We start from the raw sequence: 23,724 nt of genomic DNA on the forward strand, positions 1-23,724 counted from the left end.
TCTTTTTTTCTTCCTTTTGTCTTTATTTTCTTTTTTTCCTTTTTTTCCCTTTTTTCTTCTTTTTTTCTTTTTTCTCTTTCTTTGTCTTTATTTTCTCTTTTTTCCTTTTCTTTTCTTGTTTTTTTTCTTTTTTCTTCTTTCTTTCCTTTTTCCACTTTTTTTTCTTCCTTTGTCCTTTCCTTTTTAATCTCGACATTTCGACTTTTTTCTCAACATTTCGACTTTTTTCTCGACATTTGAACTTTTTTCTCGAGATTGTACTTCAACATTAATCTCAACATTTTGACTTTTTTCTCTAAATTTTGACTTTTTTCTCATTTTTTGCGGCTCCAGACATATTCGTTTTTTGTGTTTTTGGTCCAATATGGCTCTTTCAACATTTTGGGTTGCCGACCCCTGTTCTAGACGCTCCCAAATGAAGGAAACGTTTTCCTCTCGTAGAAACCAAGTTATGGCTTCAATTTAAATGGAGACTGTTTGAGACGACGGTTCAGCGCATTCTCAGCGCATTCTCCGCACGAGTCAGCTGTGATGCTGCACTCGGGTCCCTCCTCTGCCGCCTGGTTTTCACACAGGCTTTACGGATTCCTCTCAGATTTCCTGGCAGCGAACAAGAGACCGAGGACAAGTAGCGACAACTATCTTGCCGCAGTTTCTTCAGAAAGCTGCTCTGAGTTACTAGTTTACTAGGAGTTTGCAGCTCCAGGGTCATCAGAGCTGTTCTTAGACACCTCGCTCGCAGTTACGGCGTGTGTCCAGCAGGGGGCAGTGGAGCGCCGCAGAGTAAAAAAGGAAGACTTTCAAAAAGGGTTTCACTTCAACAGATCAGTAACAAGACATTGTATTTTATTCAATAAATAACTTACATTATAAACACCTGTCATGTGGGACCATATAAGATTTACATACACAGTTTGATCGATCTGGCATTTTCCATTCAGCTATTTTTTTTGTTTCTTTGTTTTGTTCTTTTTAAACCATCACAAGTCAAAACAATAGAAGAGCTAAATGGAAAGAAAACAAACAAACTAAAACATAAAGTGCTTCAAACTCAAAAACACAAACACCACAGCACACTTTTCTACATTCTCCGAGGAAGGTGGGTGTTTGATTCACGACAAACGATTCACGACTTCTGCAGTAACCAAATGAGTGCCGTAGTCCAGGCTGCTCCGGCTCTGTGGTGTTCACGCTTTTAGAGGAAAAAAAAATCAAAAATAATCCCTTTTGAAGAAAAAAAACAAACAAAAAGGTTCACATTCACCAAAACATTTCATGTACAAAAAACTGGAGCTGTGAAATTTCCGAAACACAACAGTTCGATTTACAAATTAGAGCTCAACGACGCACAAAACATGTACAATCTCACGTAATACATGTAGAACCGTATACTTGTAATACAAATTACATCTATAAACACAAGATTCAACATCACAATCATCTGTTTGCAGGACTTTTCTTTATTTTTTAATGTTGTCGTCGTCGTTAAACTGCAACTACAGGAACTCCAAATAGCAGTAGTAAGGTCTGCCACACACACTTCAGTGTACTTAATAAACGAGCGTAAAAACCGTTCACGTGGGAAACGGACGCCGCAGCCGAGAACCTGAAACACCAGAAAAAGCAAAAAGTGAAGCTGCATGAAAACACAAACGTTGCTTTTACAGTATGTGTTACACGTTTCATCAGTGTGCTGCAAAACAAAAAAAACAACGACAAATCCCTCCACGAACACGAGTTATGTACAGAAGAGTCCCCCCTAATGTGAGCTGTTTGAGTTCGAAAAGATGGAAAACGTTGTTGTCGGGGTAAAATGTTGGCACCAGAGCATGTTCTTTGGCAACGACTTTGAGCTGCGAAATCACGTCCGGAGACATGTGCTTATCGTTTACTCGCGGAGCAAAAAAACGCCGAACGGTGTCTTCAGCACCGCTCGGCCCAGACTCGAAGTGCTCGTCGTGTTTTTGATCCGCCGTTCGTTGGGAGTTTGTTCTTTTTAACTTTCTTGTTTGCTACATTCACATGAGAGTCTCCGAGCGCGGGCGCTGACGGACACGTCAGCTCCGGCGGCGGCGGAGAGGGGGGGCAAAAGGCTCAGCGTCGCTGGGAATGACGTCCAGAGGCAAACGGTCCATTTTTATTGGTTTGTTTTTTTGGCTGACGGAGCCCGTTGGAGCGGACCGGAGTGCTTTGTCTTTTTCTATTTCTGAAAATTTGGGTGCAACACAAGAGACATGGGAAACATTTCTCTCACAGGAGGCTTTTTTTTTTTTTTTTTCTTCTCCTTTTTCATCCACCTCATTTCTGGAAACTCCTGCACCCACAAACACACAAAATTAACCACAGATGCTGGATTCTGCACACACACACATGCACGCACACAATCACACAAAACCTAACAATATGACCCATTAATCTCCGCGGCAGACAACTGGAGACGCTGCTCTGACATCCTCTTGGCCGGGCGCTTCCTTCCAAGAGGCTCAGGCTTTTCCAGAGCTGGAAACTAATCAAACGTGGAGCTGCTTCTGGCCTTAGGTTAACAAAAGCCCCTGTCAGGTCCTCATGCTTTTGCCACATGAGCCACGGAGAGCTCCGCTGGCTTGGCACCAGCGCGCAGATCGGATCGGGGCAGGAGTGGGGAGGAGGGGGAGGGTCAGCAAACCCCTCTTTCTGCAAAAGATCATCTTGTCTGGCTTCTCGTTAGGCATGCAGCCGCGATGAGAATGCGGGATTTAATCCCAGGTGGATATCCTGAGCTCTCTCACTGCTGCTCTCTTCAAAACGCCGCTCCCATGAACCGGCTAAGCGCCCGTGATGATGAGGTTGCAGGAGCGGTGAACTCATCCCCGTCGCCGAGCCGACGTCGGGGCCGCAGACGGAGCCGCCGGTCGGCGCGCCGGGGCCAGAGCAGAAGCGAGGAGCCAGTGTAAGACACGACGATGGTACTCTAACACTCACTGACGGATACAACACGAAGACTGCCCGCCGTAGACGGACTATAGGTGAAACGCTCGGCTCTCGGTCCATAGCAAAGCGGCGAGGAGGCTCAGGAAGAGGCACGGGAGTAAGTCTCTGCCGCCCCGCGCCGCGCTGCTGCTCAGAGGCTTTTCAAATATGTGGTATCTGTTGCTGTGCGAGTGCAGCATCTTCACGTCCTCGAAGGCGTAGTACGCCGCTATGGTGAAGTTGATGTCCCCCGAGGAGAGCAGGTCGAACACGCAGGACTGGAAGTACAGGTCCTCCACGGGCAGCCGCTCTTTGCACTTGGCCTTGGCGGACTGGTAGCTGAAGCTGCTCCTGCTCCCGCCGGCGCCGCCGTGCGCCTCCGCCGCCGCCCGGACCCGGAAGTTCCCGAAGTCGATGCGCTGGTTGGCCGGGCAGCCGTGAAGACACAGGTACAAGTCCTGGTCGTCGCCTTCCTCCACCGAGTTCACAATGTCCTCCGGCATGCGCACGGCGAAGGTGAGGTAGCGGCCCACCTGCCGCACCACGATGGTGGTCCCGATGTAGCGGGCCTGGATCTCCACGTGCTGCCCGGGGGCCTTCTCCACCACGCGCAGCGTGTTGGCCCCGTGCCGGTCGCCGCCGTTCTTGGAGCCGTCGGCGAACGCGGCCGGCAGCTCGTCCGTCTCGGCGTGGTACATCTTCTGGTCCACGCACTCCTGGAAGTTCTTGAAGATGATGGTCAGCTGCAGAGAAAAAGGGAGAGAGAAACAAACCCCGTCAGCCACCGGGAGGTCCAGCACGTTTACGCTCAGGAACACACAGCGTTCTGTTAGAAAAGTGCCGTAAACTTCAACAGCAGTAGTAAAAAAAAAAAAGTGCTTATACTTCTGCACGGAGAACAGGTTTGTGCTAAAACGTGCCGCTCGCCACGCTGAAGTGTCGTGTTTCAGGACCGACCGGGAGTCCCGGCCGTGTAAAAATCAGGCCTAAGTTTGCAGACACAAAGACGATCCATTCATGGCGCTGAAGAACCTGCCTGTGAACCCCCAGAACTATGCTGCAGGGAGTGGCGTCGCGCCAGGACGCTCTGCAGCTAATTAAGTGAGACCGCTCGGGGCTTTCACGGGACACCGGCGGGCCCTCGTCAGGCCGGCGCTCGTCTGATCCGGAAAGGTCCACCGATGCGGCAACCGTCCGGTGTGAACCCGCCTCACCCGCTAACTTCTGCTTTCTCCAAACGTTTGATAAAAAAAACAACAGCCCCGTCAGGACGAAGCCCGTCTCCTCGGCCCGCGTACCCGGATGGAGCTCTGCTCGCTCAGATCCGTTACCAGAAGGGCTTTGTTTGCACAGGTGGCGCGGGCTGCTGCTTTGTTTCCCCTTTGTCCAGAACCGTGCGCTCCAGAAAGCCGTCTCATTTGCTTCCAAGAACAGCAAATGAAAAATGTAATTACTTTAAAAGCTTTTTAAAAAAAAAGAAGAAGAAGAAAGAACCCACTAATGCTTAATAAGAGTGTCATTAAGGAACCTTGATTACAGCAAATTGCAGTTTCTATGAATGTGATTAAGGAAAAGACCTCTTATACCTCGGGCTGAGCGCTCCGGTCGTGATTCCTCGGCTGCCGAGGTTTTTCCCCCAAATTTGGACCAAGTCTATCTCATGACCTCCAGAAGACACGTCTGGGTCGGCCATCAGAACTAACCACCGTGCCGTTAAAGATAACGACAAGAATAATCTGCCCGATGGAGATTTAAGAGGAGATATCCAGAGTTTCCTGCAGACGCGCTCGCTGCTGCATTCAGCGACAGATTCCACAGACGCCGGGCCGAGTGAAAACGCAGCGAGCCCGCAGTTCACGTGTCATTTATGAGGCTAATCTAGATCTCTGCGAGGGTGCAGGTTTGGACTTCTCTGTCCTAACAATGAAGAGGAGCAGCGAGCAACCCCCACCGGAGCTCTGACCGCATGACAGAGCACACACAAACACAAACATCTGGCTGCTAATAGAAAAGGTCGTAAAACTACATTGTATAAAAGTTCATGAGCTTTTAATTGCTTCTTGAAGGACCCAAACTCCAAATCCATCCATATAACTGAAGTACGAGGCATCATATTTAAGATCCTCATCATAATAAATGCGCAATAATGATTTTTCTGTTAACTTCAGAGGAAAAAGAAAGAGGAGTGAGCTGCTTAATCCATTAAATTACAACCAATGGATCGTTGGAGACATTTTTCCAGAGCAGAAATGTCATAAAAATCCCAGTCCCAGCTTGTAAAAAGTGAGAATTTCCTGATTTTGCTCCAAATGTGTGAGAGCGACGTGGGTTCAGACCACATGAGAGACGAAGCATCTTCAGGCCGCTCTAACGTGCCATTTTTTTAGCCAAAACAAACAGAAAGCAAAGTGTGGCGGTGACTAGGGTTGCCACCTGTCCCGTAAAATACGGAATTGTCCTTAATTTGAGAAAAAAATGTTGCGTCCCGTATTGAACTAATACGGGACGCAATTTGTCCCGTATTTTTATTAACGCCCCATACACACGTCTGTTACACACACAATACTAAATTTAACAATAATGAACAAAATAAAACAGAGGAAACATTAAGGCCAGCAAAATCTTTGTTTGTGTAAATTAACTTTTACACCATAGTTGAATTATTGAAATAAATTAACTTTTACACCATATTCTAGTTGAATTGTTGAAATAAATTACCTTTTACACCATATTCTAGTTGAATTGTTGAAATAAATTAACTTTTACACCATATTCTAGTTGAATTGTTGAAATAAATTACCTTTTACACCATATTCTAGTTGAATTATTGAAATAAATTAACTTTTAAACCATATTCTAGTTGAATTATTGAAATAAATTAACTTTTACACCATATTCTTCACCTGTATCTATATTATATATCCTGGCTGATGTGGACATACGTAGCATAGGAGGATATTTCAGTTGCTAGTATGGTTGTCTGTCTGTACAGTCATGCAAGTTCAATGCTATTAAAGCACTTTAAACTTTAAATCAAAGCATTTAGTTTTTTCATATAAAATAAACACATTTTTATGCAGTTTAGAAGTTTTGGGGCTTTTTTTTGGCTCCTGCGCTGCTGAAATCGGGGCGTCCCTTATTTCTATTTCTGAAAGGTGGCAACCCTAGCGGTGACTGCCCGGCGGGCTGTGCTCACCTTGCTGGTGGCGGTGGCCAGGGATCCGGGCACGACCGGGGAGTTGGTCACCTGCACGGACAGGTACTTGTTGTGGATGAGCGGCCAGGCTCCCTCCACTTTGCACGTCTGAAAGTCGTCGCCAAACGTCCGGAGATGCGGGTCCCCGAAGAAGCCGCAGTGGATGTAGTTGGGCGGTGGCGTGTCGCGCGGGAGGCTGCGCTCATAGTGGCAGGCGTCCGGGCCGTTGAAGAGCTCCTGGCTGTCGGTCACCACGGCCGGAGGCGGAGGGGGCGGCGGCGGGATCCGGGTGGCCGACGTGGGCCCCTCCTTGGAGCAGTTGTGCTGGCTCATCAGGTCCTCGATGCCATGCTGGGCGGAGTGGTACGTCAGGTCGCCCCTGCATGTGCGCGCCGTGCGGCGTACGCAGCTGTTGTACGCTCGCACCGCCTTGCAGTACTCCTCCTCCGGGCCAGAGTTCGAGGTGGAGGCCCAAAATTCGGAGTTACACTTGAGGATCTTGCACTGCAGACTCGCTGTCAGGGGGGAGATGACAACATTTACATGAATGGAGCAGGACAGGTAACAATGCTGCCTAGAAACGTGACTAACAACAAACACAACGAGCTAAAAGCACAAGATGAGAAGAGTTAAGACCTCGTCTCCAAACTAGGGCTGGGCGATATATCGAGATTTTAATATATATCGATATATTTTCAAACGCGATATGGTACGAGACAATATCGTTTATATCGATTATTAAAAAATTTTTTAAAATTTTTTTAATTTTTTTTTTTTAGCTTATTTTGTGACAAATTGACTTGAATGTTTTATTTGAGATTTGCACAAACGTTTTGTTATTTGCACAACTGTCAACCTCAGTGGAAAAGTCTGCCTGTTACTGTCTACATTGTATTAATTGCACAGTGTATTTTAATTTAATTGTTATGCAGGAAAGGGATATTTGTTTTATTTTATTCAAGAAGCATTTTTATTCTATATATGCAGGCAGTTTATTTTTATTTCATTTGTTTTATACATTTTGATATTGTGCAGACCTCTGTTAATAAAGGAACCTGTGTGACATTTGGCACGAGGCTTTGTATTAAAACAAGACTGTTTTTTTAAGGGTTTGCCTCAGAAGAAAATGAAGCTAACAGAGATGCTATGCTATAATGCTTTGGGGGAAACCTCAATTATGTCACAGAAAAAATATCTATATCGAGTATCGCCATTCAGCTAGAAAATATCGAGATATGACTTTTGGTCCATATCACCCAGCCCTACTCCAAACTAATCTGTAACTAGACTAATCTTCACTCACAATAAAAAAGAGAATTCATTATTTTCTTTCGTTAGGCTCCTAAAACAGTCAACGGTAAAAGTTCCCCCACTTAATCATCGGCTTTGCTTTTTCTTGTTGTGTTTAAGCAAGTACAATCTCAGAAAAACAATATATAATATTTTTCATTATCAATTAAACAAAAGTGAAACAATCAAACAAACAAACATAAGATAGGATCTGTGGGCAGTACAAAATACCCCCACGGTCTAACAGCTTTAAATACAGAGTATTTAGTATTTAGTATGACGTCATCAGTCTCTCACATCACTGTTGAGGAATTTTGCTCGGGTTTTTCCCCCCTAAAAATTAATGATAAGCATATTTGTGTAGATATCAATAAGCAGAATAATAATAAGCTGTATCTGTATCATGTCTGGGGCAGCATGTGGATAAACTAAAGGAGAATGAAGCGCGTCAGGTTATGGTGAGCGCCACACACTCGTGCTGCTTCGTTGAACTCAAACCACTGAAACATCACAACGGTGAGCGTGACGTTGGACGCTCCAAACAAAAACCACTTCCAGGTGAACGCTGAAACTGTGCCTGCTTTTTTAAACAATCACCATTAATTATAAATTCAGATCGACTGATAACTTCACTATTCTTTCCTCTCCATAACTTTGCTTGTTGATAAAAAATGCATTCTGGGATAGCTTGCAGCCTGAATGCAGCCCGGATAAAGTCAGCTGTGCAGGAACACATCCATACTGCAGCCCTGCCACCCAAATACACCGGTAAGAATTTTTAGGCTGTTCAGTTATAATCATTTTGAAAAAGGATCTCCAAAAGACGACGTGACGGCTCTGTGGCTTAAAGCACTTCCCTTTGCCACTGTGTTTGACCGTGGGTACGATAGGAAATTCTGAGCTTGGTTTTTGCCAAACATGTTGCTGGAAATTAAAGCCATAAAACTCCACTCGGGTCTTATCTCTCCAGAGGATCACGTTCCAGACGTCTTGTCATTTGTTTAGATGCAGTTTTGCAAACCTCAGGGCGCTTGCATGCCGGCATTTCTCTGTGGAACATTTCCCCCTTTTTGCCGGTCGTGGTGCCTGTAAGTAAGAGCTGCTTTCTGGAAAGGAGGACAATATGATCACCTCTTTTTTCCGCCTCCTGAGGTAGAACAAAAGGAGGCTTCCAGCTGGTGAGGAAGACCCGGACACCTCTAGCTGGTGAAGAAGACCCGGACACCTCTAGCTGGTGAGGAAGACCCGGACACCTCTAGCTGGTGAGGAAGACCCGGACACCTCTAGCTGGTGAGGAAGACCCGGACACCTCTAGCTGGTGAGGAAGACCCGGACACGTGGCAGCATTTCTATTTACTGTACTGATACTGTACATTAGGCCCTCCAGAAAAACGCGATTACGCGATCGCATAATTCATTGCATAATCAGCCAAATGGCGCAGATTACGCGGGGATACATTTATTCCTAAAAGGGCGCATATTTCCCGCCATGATCACATATGTCCGCACTGAATATGCGAATTATGCGGGGCTCGCTTGATTTCACAATAGCCGCACATTTTCGCATAAAGTTTCGAAAAAGGGGGAAGTGTTGTGAGTGACATGTCGGGACGTCCGGTTGAGACATGCGGGACCCGCCCGGGTACCTCCGCACCCCTCGCAGAAACCGCCACCAGCAAAACAGCAGCTCTCACCCGCGGGGGTGAGAGGTACAGGGAGTGCCGTCTCCGTCCAGCCCCCCGCTTGTGCGGGGGGCGCGGCTGCCGGTGGACTCAGGATCCGCGCTGCCCGCGCACCACTGCGCCCGCGAAGGCCGGCGGAGGCGGACGCACGCTCCCATCCACTTGGGGGATCATGGCGGCGGACGCGTGGGGTGACGAAGCTCCGGCTCGTCCCGCGCAATCACCCGAGCACTGAGCCGCGGGCTGGAGGGAGAGAGACGGCCGGCCTCGGGGCCGCCACCGCCCCTCTCCTCTCCACCCGCGCTCTCCTTTTTTTTTTCGCCTACGACCTCAGATCAGACGAGACAGCCCGCTGAATTTAAGCATATTACTAAGCGGAGGAAAAGAAACTAACAAGGATTCCCTCAGTAGCAGCGAGCGAAGAGGGAAGAGCTCAGCGCCGAATCCGCAACTTCCTGCATATTTCGCATATTCCACGACTTCCCGCATATTCCACAACTTCCAGCATATTCCGCAATTTCACCGCATAAAAGCACATAAAAAACCCGCACATTTAATCGCAAAATCAAGGATTTTAGCCCGCGTTTTTCTGGAGGGTCTAGTACATGCAGCTGAATCTGTTCACACTGTTCAAACCCTCCCAGTCACCTTCTCCACACATCAGCGTGCTGCACACACGCACACACGTGCGCGCACACACACACACCCACTTGTCCACGTATCCACGATGTGCAGCTTCTCTAAGACCACTGCTCATATCCTTCCCTCTTGGCATTGTGTTAGAACACACCTGATTGCTGAAGATCAGCAAATTGCAAAAACATAAACAGGGAAAATAACTATTTGTTGTTCATCTGAGGTTGTACTTCACTGGTTCTGTGACCCACCGCTGTCAATTACTTTTTTTATCATATTTTCACACACAGAAAGAAATACACAGGCTTCAAATAGGGGTTAGTAAATTCTGAACTACAGTAGGTGGCCTTCAAACTGGCAAAAAAATAGACCATAGGCAATGAATTTCTTTTTTTTTTTTAAATGATCACTGTGCACTGAAAATAACTAACATCCTCGATTTCAAACTAAGTACTTATTTGACAGATCAAATCACCAAGAAATGTAGAGCACCTTAATTCCCTTTCACACCCAGGGGCTTCTATTTTATGTAAAAATGCTATTATGGATCCTAATCTACAATTTTACCGATAATTAACTCTTCTGATCTGCAGATTTCTTTCCTCCAGCTGTTAAGCCACATCCGGTTAACTCCTTGCACAAATATCCCCCCAACATTTCTCAGGATGCCTCGTTGCAACCGCATGTTTGACTAGTATCACCTTTGACTAATGAAGCCATTATTTGAATAAGCCATTTCACCCAAATGTAAAGCGGGGGTTATGACAACAGTTTGAAGGCATTTTTTTCTTTTAAAAAGCTTCGCTGCAGCTCTTTCCAACCCCAACACTGGCCAGCTCTTACCCACAGACCGATTCTCATCTCAGCTCGCAGCACGTTATCACTTTGTTGTTTGGCGGTAAGTGATTTAACAGGGAAACTGATAAGGGAGTAGACCGATGTGTAAAGTGATCCGGCCAGTGCTGGGTAGTAACAGATTAAATAGAAGCTATGTAATCTGATAGCAAGATTGTCACGGATAACTTGATTATATTTCAATAACATCTTTAAAATAGGACAATAACGGATGAATTGTGCTGAGGCTGACACAAAAGAATGACACATTTTGTTATATACTCAGAACACCTGTATCTGACAGAAACTGTCTTTGTTAGGGAAAATTGAGATTGCAGGTACAGATAAATAAAAAAAAAAACATCTAACTTTCACTGAAAATGTTCCAAGATGGTTTATTCAAAATGTATTTTGTGGCAGTGCCCAATTATTTTGTAGCAGGGCGCAAAGATTTTCAATCAGGTTATTTGACTCTGAACCAATCCGACGTTTATCCAGAGGTATTGAGACTATGCGACACAAAAAGCCCTGCCAAGTAATTTGTATTCAGTTACTGACTGCATTTCTGTGTAATCTGACCCAACACTGGCCCACACTCAGAGGGAAACTGCAGTCTTCTGACTGTGACAAACATACCCTCATCTCAGTATACAGATATGTGCATGTTGAACAGGAAAAAAAACTCTTTACCTCCATTAAAAGAAGTAAAAGTTGAAATCAGTAACTTACAAAGAAGCACATGAGACGTTCACGGACGCCCCATCCCCCAAACAAAACAATATTTTGCAGCAGCTTCAAGAAGTCATTTTTTTCTGGTAAAATAATTTCAAGACACTGACCAGACTATAAACACCCGTTAAATTGTATAAATTGCGGTAATATCCATACATACATAACCAGTAAATACCACACAATAATTTTCTTAAAACTTGTAGTCATACAGATGAAAGCTTTGGTCTAAATGATCCTAATGTCGGTAATAACCAGATTTTGATCATGTATTGTGAATAATTTCTCATATTGAGTGACTTTTGTATCCCATAAAAACGCTTAGCCACTTTTTTTTATGTTTGTTTGTCTGTTTTTCTTTTTATTAAAATACTAGGGGTGACTGGATTGCGGGCAAACCGAGCAACCTTTGAAGGCAACTTTCTGCGAGTTGGCTCGCGCTGCACTTAACATTAAAAGTCTAATTTCTATTCAAATAAAATTCTTAAACCCTATTCGTGTGAGACATGCATGCACTGGCTTAAAAAACTGATTTAAAAAAGTAGCGTTGAGTGTCTTACCGGAGGGGAAAAGTGCCACAAACACGGCGAGGAATCCGCACACTTCAAGCGCCGAGGGTCTCCCTCTCTCCCCCATAACCATCCATCCAGCTCGGGGTCGCACTGCGCTCCTCTCCCTGCACACACGGGGTCAAGAACACAACACCGGCGGGGACGGGTCAGTCACAGTCCTCGCTGGGGAGACACAAGCCGGAGCCCGGCCTCTCATCCCTGCCTGGCGGGCTGGTGTGGAGGGTTTTTCTCCGAGAGAGAGCTGGGCGGTGAAGGTGGAGCGCGGCTCCGCTGCTCCGCTGCTCTGCAGCGGGGAGTGTCTGCAGCAGCACCGGCGGACACGCTCCCACCAATCACGGCGGCCTGGTTCCCCCCTGAAACCCCCTCCTCCCGCCGGGCTCACATTACACCTCAATGTGCAGCCTTGCTCCACTTTTAACGAGCCACGAAGCGTAAAAAGCCTGAATTATGGTTCCGCGTTGAATCGACGCAGAGCCTACGGCGTAAGGTACGCGGCGACGTGCAGCCTACGGTGTGCTTCGCCGCGGTACACTACGCCGTAGGCTCTGCGTCGGTGTAACGCAGGACCATAAATCAACCTTTAAACTCCACTCCAGTTTTGACGCTACAACCTAGTCCGGATTATCCATGTACTGAACCGGCACCAGCCAATGAGGGGGCACCAAATCAAATGACTAACTGGACCATTATATATGCAGAGGTGGAAAAAGTACTGAAAAATTGTAATTGAGTAAAAGTATCTTTACTTTGCTTAAATCCTACTCAAAGTAAAAGTAAAAGTACTCATCTAAACATTTACTCGAGTAAAAGTACAAAAGTACTTCAATTAAAATGTAATTTGAGTAAAAGTTACTTTCAGTTATTTAATGCAAAAAATATATTAATATTAAAGTACACATCCACACTTGTAAAAGCTCAGCTGAGCTCAGTAACATGACCCTTTTAGTAGTATTCAAGTATTCAAACACAAAATAAAGTGCCCAATGCCCGCAGGATCCTGCTATTCACAATAAACCAAAATAAAATGCCCACAAGATTTTCACCATAAATTTTGTACTCAGTAACGTGAAGGGGTTCAAATGTAGCAAAGTAAAATACTTGGGTCAAAATGTACTCGAGTAAAAGTAAAAAAATTACATATTTCAAAAACTACTTAGAAAATTACAAATTACTCATAAAAAGTACTCAATTACAGTAACGTGAGTAAATGTAATTTGTTACTTTCCACCCCTGTATATATGTCATATTTTGTTATTTTCTTTGCTGGAAGAGGAGCAAACAGGTACAGCAGTAAGCAATGATATAATAAAAATGCTTGGAAATAATAATAATGATGATAATAAAATAAAAATAATTGCATTTGAGTGAGTGTGCTGTTCCCTACCTCCACATCAGCTCATTCAGTAGGCCTGTTTTGATTGTTTAGTCATATGTTTGCTCCTCTTTGTACGGCTAAACCTCCAGACACAGAGACAGTTTCTTCCCCCAAGCTGTTGCTCTGATGAACTGTCATCACTCATAGAGTCTCAGAGTAATCAATCACTGTGCAATAATAATAATGACAATAATAACCTCAATCATATGCTGTAACATTGCACCTTTCAATAACCATGTCTGCCTCATACTGCTGCACCTTTTACTTTTTTCAAAATTGTATATGTTAATAAGAGCTGTCATTTGCCTATTTAGTGTACAGTGAGCGAAAATAACCAAGTCAAATTCCCTGTCTTGTTTGACCTGACTTGGCCAAATAAACATGATTCTGATTCTGTAATAGTTTTGCATGTAGTCCTCAGACAGGACATATATGATGGAAATTATAATAGTTAACATGTGGTGTTAATTGACATGTGAGTTTCATTTTAATGGAGCATCAGTGTGGTATGGCGTTTGTAGACTCGTGTCTATCTGTGGTGTTACTCTTAGTTGGTTACTTGTCTTACATTTATTTGTAGTATGCGTGTTGAGCATGTACTTCAGCAACACGTTCATGTAAATCTACGGTCTTTATTACCATAGTAAATTTCCCTTTTTTACCGTAAAATGTGGGAGGAGGGGGGCACTTCAAGTGTGGTCACCCTGGGGAACCACACGGGGGTCTCGCTACTACAATAACCTCAGTGTTAGAAATTACCCTTAAATAGTGATAACGCAACAATCAAACAACACATTTGTTATTAGGGCCCGAGCACCTTCAGTGCGAAGGCCCTATTGTATCTGTAGGAATTTTTTCTTTCTTTCTTTCTTTCTTTCTTTTTCTTCTGACGAAAGGAGGGCCTTTTTGCCCCCCTAAACGTGCCCAAAAAGTCACCAAATTTTGCATGCAAGTCAGGCCTGGCGAAAAATTTGATATTTAATGGTTTGCATTAATGGGCGTGGCAAAATGGCTCAACAGCGCCCCCTTGAAAACTTTGTGCCTCAAGCCCCAGAATGCGGTATGTCGTACACGCACGAAAATCGGTACACACCTGTATCATGGCGCAACTGAAAGAAAAGTCTCTTGGCGTCATGCCCGAAACCGAACAGGAAGTCGGCCATTTTGAATTAGTTGTGTCATTTTGGCGAAAATTTATGCCATTCCTTCGAAAGTTAATTCAGCCTGAACCGTAACGTGCACCCAAGTGTGTTATACATCAAAATGTGCGTCTCCATCCTGCGACTACACGCATTACTTTTCTCTTTCAAAAGCTTTACCGTGGCGATGCTAGACGCCAAAAAGCGCGGCCACCCTTCATCTGGTTGGTTCAGACAGAAAAAACTTTGCGCCTCAAGCCCCATAATACGGTTTGACGTACATGAACGAAAATTGGTACACTCCTGTATCATGTCGCAACTAAAAGAAAAGTCTCTTGGCGCCATGGCCGAAACCGAACAGGAAGTCGGCCATTTTGAACATTCTGAATTAATTGCGTAATTTTGGAGCAATATATGCCATTCCTTCGAGAGTTAATTCAGCCCGAACCGTATCGTGAACCCAGATGTGTTATACATCAAAATGTGCGTCTCCATCCTGCGACTACACGCATTACTTTTCTCTTTCAAGAGTGTTACCGTGGCGACGCTAGACGCCAACAACAAACCCCCCCTTCATCTGATTGGTCCATATTTGATAGTTCCCCAAAAGGCACCAAATTTGGCATGCAGGCCAGGCCTGGCGATAAATTTGATATTTCATTGTTTGCATTAATGGGCGTGGCAAAATGGCTCAACAGCGCCCCCCGGAAAACTTTGTGCCTCAAGCCCCACAATACGGTTTGACGTACATGCACGAAAATCGCTACACACCTGTATCATGGCACAACTTAAAGAAAAGTCTCTTGGGGTCATGCCCGAAACCGAACAGGATGTCGGCCATTTTGAATTAATCGTGTCATTTTGGCGAAATTTATGCCATTCCTTCGGCAGTTAATTCAGCCCAAACCGTAACGTGTCCCCAAGTGTGTTATACATCAAAATGTGCATCTCCATCCTGCAACTATGCGCATTACTTTTCTCTTTCAAAAGTATTACCGTGGCGATGCTAGACGCCAAAAGGTGCGCCCCCCCTTCATCTGATTTGTCCATATTTGATAGTTCTCCAAAAGTCACCAAATTTTGCATGCAAGCCAGACTTGATATTTGATATTTCATGGTTTGCATTAATGGGCGTGGCCTAACGGCTCAACAGCGCCCCCTAGAATACTTTTATCTGCCATAACTTTTGAATGGTTTGACATAGAGAGTCGTGGGTGGTGTCATGGGACTCTGTAATGAGTCCTCAAGCTTCGTTGGCCTTAATTAGCCCCGTCCCTTCTTCTGATTGGTTGTCCCTTTTTTCTGCTATAACTTTTGAATGGTTTGACATAGGAAGTCGTGGGTGGTGTCATGGGACTCTGTAATGAGTCCTTAAGCTTCGTTGGCCTTAATTAGCCCCGCCCCTTCTTCTGATTGGTTGTCCCGATTTTCTGCTATAACTTTTTTATGGTTTGACATAGAGAGTCGTGGGTGGGGTCATCAGATTCTTTATGGAGTCCTTGACCTTCATTGGCCTGAATTAGCCCCGCCCCTTCTTCTGATTGGTTGTCCTTTTTTTATAATAAAATCGCCGCGAGCCGCCAGTCGCTCTCGCGCTGACTCCCGCTTCCTGATTCAAACGTCTGCCGGCCCCGCCCCCTGACCAATCAGTGGCGAGTAGGGTGATGACGGCCCGCCCCCCGACCAATCAGTGGCGAGTAGGGTGATGACGGCCCCGCCCCCCGACCAATCAGCTCCCTGTAATGTGGTGACCTCAGAAATATTCCCGGCTCAGCCCGGTTACAACCTTGGCAGAATGGTTACAGAAAAAGTAATAATTAAAATAGTAGGGTTTTACTAATATTTATAACTTACAAATATTTAAAAAATTAGGAAAAAAAAGTTCCAGACATTTTATCGCTATGTTGGTCTCTACTAAGCCAGTAGGTCAAATGAAAGGAACAGCTGAGACTTAGCTCAGCCAGATAATTGTGGTCTTTGGAGCCAGCGGTCGAGAGTTCAAGACTGGCCAATAGCTGAAATTTTTGTCAGCAATTTTTGTGTTTTTTTTACATCAAAATGTTCGTCTCTGTACTGTTACGACGCACATTACTTTTCTCAAAAGTGTTACCGTGGCGACGCTAGACGCGAAAAAGCGCTCGTCCCCTTCATCTGATTGGTCCATATTTGATAGTTCTCCAAAAGTCACCAAATGTTGCATGCAAGCCAGGCCTGGCGATACATTTGATATTTCATGGTTTGCATTAATGGGTGTGGCCTAACGGCTCAACAGCGCCCCCTAGAATACTTTTCTCTGCCATAACTTTTGAATGGTTTGACATAAAGAGTCGTGGGTGGTGTCATGGGACTCGGTATTGAGTCCTTGACCTTCATTGGCCTGAATTAGCCCCGCCCCTTCTTCTGATTGGTTGTCCCGATTTTCTGCCATAACTTTTGAATGGTTTGACATAGAGAGTCGTGGGTGGTGTCATCAGACTCTGTATGGAGTCCTTGACTTTCATTGGCCTGAATTAGCCCTGCCCCTTCTTCTGATTGGTTGTTCCTTTTTTCTGCTATAACTTTTGAATGGTTTGACGTAGAGAGTCGTGGGTGGTGTAATTTCTGATATGCTTATGGGGGCCGGTGGACGTGAGTGCGAGGGCCCGTTCATCGCTGCTTGCAGCTTTAATTCTTCAATTGATTTTGCTCAAACCCAGTATTTCCACCTACAATGGTCTTCAATCTGATGCACTGGTGGTCCAATAAGTATTAAAAATAATAAGGAATGCACAATAATTGACATTTCAGCCCAAACTAATAACTAACTGCTTCTGCACAGCCAATACTAACAATATAACCGGTAAGTTCCTATTTTTACATCATTATAAACTCGCTGTAGACTGTAGTTTCTGTTCCCGGGAGAATAAAACATTTAAAATGCAGGGATGAAAAACTAATATTTCAGTGGCTGTACACGATGAAAGCATTTCAAGTGTCGTCATCCGTTGACTGAATATTATGAACTGAATAATTTATGTGTAAAGAGCTGGCGCAGGAGATTTTCATACACTATGTCACTGTTGTCAATAAATACAGAGAAGGTGGCACAATCCAGCCGTTTCCTGACAACAAGATTGTGGATTGCATTCCTCGCTTATGTGAAAAGTTTGGGAGTTTTAGACTTTTGACACGAGCGTAAGACAATCAAGTTGAAGCTACGCAGCTAATGCTAACCAATTAAATCGTACGTTTCAGAATACATGGCTTATTTAAGTAGCGAAAATACCGAAATTTGATTGTTTATAACATAGACTGTATAACACAATGGACGAAGCATAAGGTCACATCAGCGTTTTTTCTTCGTGCAGGGCGCAGCCATGTTTCTTCGGAAGCCAGCGGAAACACGTCCATCACATGTCAATCAAAGTTGGCCTTGCTCCCAGCTCTTTCAGCCGAACCCGAAATATCTGGAGAGCTGCCGTCAGAGGTTTACGGTGACATACACCATTTAACATGCTGACTCCACAGCAAAAACAAAAATGACGTTTTAAGAAACGGGTGGTTGCTTTGCTTAGCGCGGTACAATAACGATTACTTTGAGGAAGTGATAATGGCTGGCCAGTGGCTGAGCTGAGCTGTGAATCAATCATATCAGGAATAATTTATTGCTTGACTAAATGCGACAGTCATGTTTGATGAGTCATGTTCGATGGCATATCTCACTGTAAACGTCTAACAGATATTTCAGCTGAAGGAGCCAGGAGCAACGCTAACTTTGACCGACATAAGTTGGGCATGCGTTCGCCCGGCTTCCGCAGAAACATGCAAAGATAAAACAGGCTTCAAAACCGGTCTTCAGAAACCGGTCTTCAAAAACTAATGGGTCACGTGACTTAATGCTCCATCAAATGTTTTATACAGTGTTACAAGAACACACAGAGCGTCAGCTTGTTTTTATACAGTGTGTGACTACGGGACGCCCATTGAGTGTTAAGGCAACGCTGATGTGCTAACATACCTTAAGAGCAAACAACAGACTTGATCATTTATTTTTGTGCGAAAACAATACTATGTAAACTTCAAACAACTTTGGGATGAACCCGAGTCGGTTCATATCAAACAAGGAATCAACAATGTAGCCTACTCTGCACACATAAACATACATCCTTCATGAAAAGCATTTATCATAACTATGACTGGTTTGCGGATAACAAAATTCATAGTCATGCATTTTAGGAGTAACAAAGAAATAAATATATTAAACTTTTAGTTTGCTCTGTGTTGTGTTTAGCCGTATTGCTGCTAGCCGCTAACTTCATATTCTTTTAATAAATTTTTGTTGTCGTGAAGTCTTCTCAGCTGAGAATTACGACTGGTTGTGTTAAAATGAGTGGGGCATGGCCTTTTTAAAAATGTGTTATCCGCCAGTAAGGAATTTTGTTAATTTTAATTCATTTATCAAAGCTTTTTATCGGGCCGCTAAAAAAACAATTTTTCTCCTATATAAACTGATAATTTTTCTGTCTGGTAAATTCTGCACATCCCTAAAAATAAATGAACAAAACCTCAAATTTAATATTAAGAAAATGCAACCTTTAGACAGCTTGGGTTTAAATGTTTCAATAATTACATCATTTGCTAGGTATTATCCCCATTTATGACATGAATTCTGAAATGATTGTCGATCATGCAGTCTGATGCAGTTATTCCCAAATTACACTGTTTTCAGCTCCAATTGCATCATTTTTTCTTTAGCCAATCACAAGAAAGCGCTAATGTAAAACAGATGGTTGGGTTTAGGGATTGTTCAGTCAGAGTGCAAAATAAAGAATTAAATAAATAGATAAAAAAGACAGTTCAGCTATTTTGGAGCTTCTCTTCCAAAATGTGTTGCCAAATTGTCTATTTTGACTCTTTATTGTTGTGTATTTTCAAATGGATAATTGAAAGCGGTGATTAAACTGTGTGTCATGCAATTTTATTCTGAACTCATTCTTCGATTTTGGAAATCACATGTACGATTTCAGACCAAACTTCACTCAGTTCAGTAATCATTTTTAATCGTGCCATCGATGAGATGATAGAAATTATTGAAAACCTCAGATTTCCAGGCTCCCAGACTGCCACAGGCTATTTAGTTGGTCTACAAACTTAAGAAAAGGAAGCACCAAATGTTTACGTTCACCATGGTGGGAGAAGCCAACGTTTGGCTTCACAGTTAATCGTAACTGGTTGTGTCTGTTGGCACACAAAAGTTCAGTTAGCTAATAACGCTTCAGCTAGGAAATGTGCTGCGTTAAGAGTGGGATAAGTATATAATTAAAAGGAATTAGGGCATTTGATAACTAAATACTGCAAAAAAGCTAGCCCATCGACTCAACTTTCAATTTATGATTTGCTAATAGTTTATTTTTTCAAATTCTGAGGACAAACGCTCCTCTTCCACTAACAGTTTAAACAATAGCAGCCATCATGTTCAAAACAGTGCTCTCAAATCTAGAGTCATCCAAGAGCACCGCTGCTATATGTTAAGTAGACACAAAAAAACCATGTTACACGTAAATTTAATCATGCTTCAAAGAGTTGATATCAGAATAAATATTTAAGTACCTATTAAGTACCAATTGTAAATGATATGCCTGAAGTAAACTCATCTTCTGGTTGTTAAGTACCAGCGATGTGATTTTAATGACTCGTCTAGCGCTCGAGTGAAATATGTCCCATTCACTGGCCAGTTTTCCTCACGAAGGCTGTAACTTAAGGCACTTAGATGAGGAACTGATGGTTAACTGTGCCCATTTTCACCAGAATACATGTAATAGGTACATCTGTCCACGTCTCCAAAACGTAGCAGTGTCACAGTAAGTGGTTAAAAAGGTGTGAGGTGGCAATTGCTCCTGAGCCGTTCCATCCATCCATCCATCCATCCATCCATCCATCCATCCATCCATCCATCCATCCATCCATCCATCCATCCATCCATCCATCCATCCATCCATCCATCCATCCATCCATCCATCCATCCATCCATCCATCCATCCATCCATCCATCCATCCATCCTCGTTTCAGCCTGTTTTGGGTTGCAGGGGAGCTATTTCAGCTGTCTCTAAACCATTTGTTCCTACTATAACCAAGTTGTTAACTCCTAACCCTTGCCATGTTAGAGTGAAGAAGAAAATAGGAAGGAGTCCGAAAAAAGTAAGGAATGTGTGTCAAATGTTTGGTGTCTCGCATTGGAAGACCACTGAGATCGACATGGCTGAGAAACACTGTCCTGTGATCTATTTACCCAGAAAGCAATAGTCTAGAATGACAAAATATGTTATCTTGACTGATAATGTTCTTTATTTTCCTTGTTTGTTTACCTGAAAGAGTCTTTACTTGTAATATGAGTGTTATTTGGAAGTTCGTTTATAGATTTGACCGCATTTCCTGAAATGGCCAAAAGGGGCACTGGATTAGCAGCTGTTCCCGTCCTCTAAAAGACACAGCTCTTCCTCTTTTTTGATTTATTTTTCGGTATCACAAATGCTACATAAGCATTGCTTTCATTGCTGTTTAACCACAAACGCTACCTGACTCAGGTCGTGGCTGGCGCTGCTGTACTTTTCCACAGGGTGGTGAATGTCTTTGTGGTTGCTGTCCCTCTCACCGGTGATGGATATGTTCACGTACAATGAGGTCTGAGCCTACACATGTTTTCAACAAGGGTGGCCCTGTGCAGACTCCCTTCCAACAGCAATATGCCAAGCTTTTCACATCTGAAATGAATGAAAGCAGCTGAAAGGTATAAGCTGCTCTCTGAAATGTTTTGATGAATTGTGGAATATTTTTTGGGACTCTGGGCTCAACATACCCAGGAATGAAATTGTCCTTTAACACCCTGACAGCTTTGGTATATACATTTTCATGAAGTGTGTGTGTGTGGCACGCTGGGTGGAAAAAAAAAAAAGCCCAGAGTCATTGTATCTGCACATCTGAGGAATAGCTGGTGCCTGTAGACCAGATGTAGTCACCTGTCGTCGTGTTTTTGTCCCAGTATGTCATGCTTTGCACTTCCTGCACAGTCTGCTGCCACTCACATAAAAAGATGATTAATGACTGCTGTAAATGCTATTTTGATTTAAGGAAGTCAAGCAAATAGATGACAATCACTAAAGTGATGTGCACATCTTAAGATTCATTTTTTTCCTTTACGCATTCAACCCTTTAGAGGGCTCTAAATGCATAACATTTTAAAATTTCTAGTCTGGAGGAGGGGGCCGGGGGGTATTAAAGGACCTTTTTTCATTTTGTAACTTCTTATTTTTTCATTTTCATGGTATATACGTCTACCATGATGATTTGGCCTGTAAAGAGTCAGGAAGAAAACTATTTTTAGAGACCTACAGAAGGTATTGAGCTGAGTGATTCTGTGTGTGCAGGAGAAAATAATGAATTTGCCAAATTTGAAGCCAAATATATTTCTTTATACAGTTAATTCAATTAGCAAAGCGGATTTAATTAAACCAATAAAAAAATCAGCCTTTTTAACAAAGAAAAAAAAAGAATCACTATGGTGGTTTTAAACTGTCGAATCTCTATAGCTGTAAAATATGTAACCGTGTGGCATAAGGCCTCCGAAAAGCAAGTGGATCCAGTGTGAGCAATAGTAGTCATAATAAAACTGCCTTAAACCCCTGAAATCACTTGGGAACCCATGCTGTTGAAGTCTTTACAGCAAGCACAGGGCTGACATTCAGATTTAGGCCACCTACTATGCTGGTGTCCTTGCGTGTGACCGGAGCGGAGCTGAACTGCGCGCACAGGTCTGGATTCTCTGCGCCCAACAGATGGCGCATTTTGAGAGCTCCAACACCAACCCTCAAATCGTGACACAAATGCGCATGGCTTTACGAGGACAACCAAAACCTGTCATTAAATTTGAGCTTTACTGACAGCTCGGTTATTGGTCAAATTGGAGCTGTCAGACAGGTAAAGGTGGCGAGGCCTGTGCGTATTTGTGCCGTTGCGCGCCGCTGAAGATCCCCCTTTTACTGCACGTTATTGGATTCAAGTGTCCTCAGCGATGTTTCTGGTCTTTCTTTTGGAGTTACAGTAATGAATCCTGACATTGCAGTCTATTTAACAGGGACATGTCCAGTAAAATTATTTTTTTATGATTTTTCTCTCTGTGGGTGAGTGAAACTGGAGAATCAGTATACTACGGAGATTGCAGCTCCCCGGACATGTACGGAAGACTATAGTGGGGGGGGAGAGAGCAGGACGGAGAGGCTGGCGAGTGCTTAGAAAAAGCACAAAACTGACAACATTGGCGTTTAAAATAAACTCATAACAATGCACACATGTAAAATGAGCCGGGGATCAAAATGATCGACCAACCTTAGCGGCTGCATGGGCTCTCCGCGACTCTGGAGTCCTGCAGGAACGCGGAGGACAGCGAACAGGAGCCGGAGGATTCACACTCCTGGGGAAAATCAAAAAAATCTACTCCTTAAAAAACAAAAAAAGCCCCCGGTATCACAGTAATCCGAAATGAAACGCACTCAGCTTCTGTCTGAGTGTAACATCCAGCAGCAGCCCGGACATGATCGCTCTCTCCAAAGTCAGCTCTGCAGGCAAATCAAAGTGCTTTTTTCCTTCTTTCTCTTACTTATTTAAACGGCCACTTCTCGCACCCGCCGCGCACGGATCTCTGCAGCCATTGCCTAACTCATTTCACTATCAGCCGATCGAAAAGGAGGCATTATGATAGATTAAGTCCAGTAATTGGTCTCGGTGCGCGTGCCGTATCCTAATTGTTAGTTATGGTCGACGACGGGGAGAGAACAGAGCCCCGAGGGCGAAGCTGCTGCTGCTGCTGCTGCTGATCCGCTGTCTGGATGTTGTGAAATGGCTTGTTAGAAAGTGTGAGAGAGACAATGATCGACTCTGCATGACGCCTGCGAAGCCCCAAATCTCACAGCCCCCCCTCCCTTGTTCAAGTAGTTTTACTCCCCGACGCTTTGCAGAGAGATGGGCTCACAGTTCAGCTGCTCTGCAGAAGCAGCCAGAAATCTCTCGAAATGTTATTTGTCTTTTCCTTAAAATGCAAACTGAAGCCAAACCCCATGGACTGCCGTCACTGCTTTCACTTACATCAAATGTCAAATCTTTTGGCGTGCATAAACTCGACTTTCAACCAGGATGTGGCAGGATTATGCACCTTTGACATATAGTTCAAAACTGAACTGTCATCTCAATTTGTCTCACTGATTGCCAAGAAATACCCTCACTGTCAAGATCTGTCACCAGATAACCTCTATCTGTGCCCCCCATCTTTCCAAATCACAGGTTTGCAAA

The 23,724-nt window shown here is 43.9% G+C and overlaps 1 protein-coding gene across 2 annotated transcripts; it reads right to left on the bottom strand.

Moving 5' to 3' along the window:
* Nucleotides 1-829: 829 nt before the first annotated feature.
* rgma (repulsive guidance molecule BMP co-receptor a) lies at nt 830-23,295 on the bottom strand. Of its 2 annotated transcripts, XM_061721894.1 has the most exons (5): nt 23,036-23,295; nt 22,765-22,849; nt 11,877-11,992; nt 6,146-6,660; nt 830-3,692 (listed from the first exon to the last, which is right to left on the bottom strand). In XM_061721894.1, the coding sequence occupies exons 2-5, from the start codon at nt 22,776-22,778 to the stop codon at nt 3,000-3,002; spliced, it is 1,338 nt and encodes a 445-aa protein (XP_061577878.1). In that variant the 5' UTR covers nt 22,779-22,849; nt 23,036-23,295; the 3' UTR covers nt 830-2,999. The 2 variants fall into 2 exon arrangements, with proteins under 2 accessions (XP_061577878.1, XP_061577877.1); XM_061721893.1 differs by having other exon boundaries at nt 22,765-23,295.
* Nucleotides 23,296-23,724: the final 429 nt, after the last annotated feature.

The sequence above is a fragment of the Cololabis saira genome, chromosome 5, assembly GCF_033807715.1.
Source record: "Cololabis saira isolate AMF1-May2022 chromosome 5, fColSai1.1, whole genome shotgun sequence".
NCBI classification, from domain to species: domain Eukaryota; kingdom Metazoa; phylum Chordata; class Actinopteri; order Beloniformes; family Belonidae; genus Cololabis; species Cololabis saira.

Excerpts from the sequence above, each read along its gene's own strand:
- rgma (XM_061721894.1), bottom strand. Across the intron at positions 6,661-11,876 it reads TGTGGCACTTTTCCCCTCCG|CGAGTCTGCAGTGCAAGATC; the intron begins GTAAGACACTCA and ends CCCCCCTGACAG. Across the intron at positions 3,693-6,145 it reads TGGCCACCGCCACCAGCAAG|CTGACCATCATCTTCAAGAA; the intron begins GTGAGCACAGCC and ends TTTTCTCTGCAG.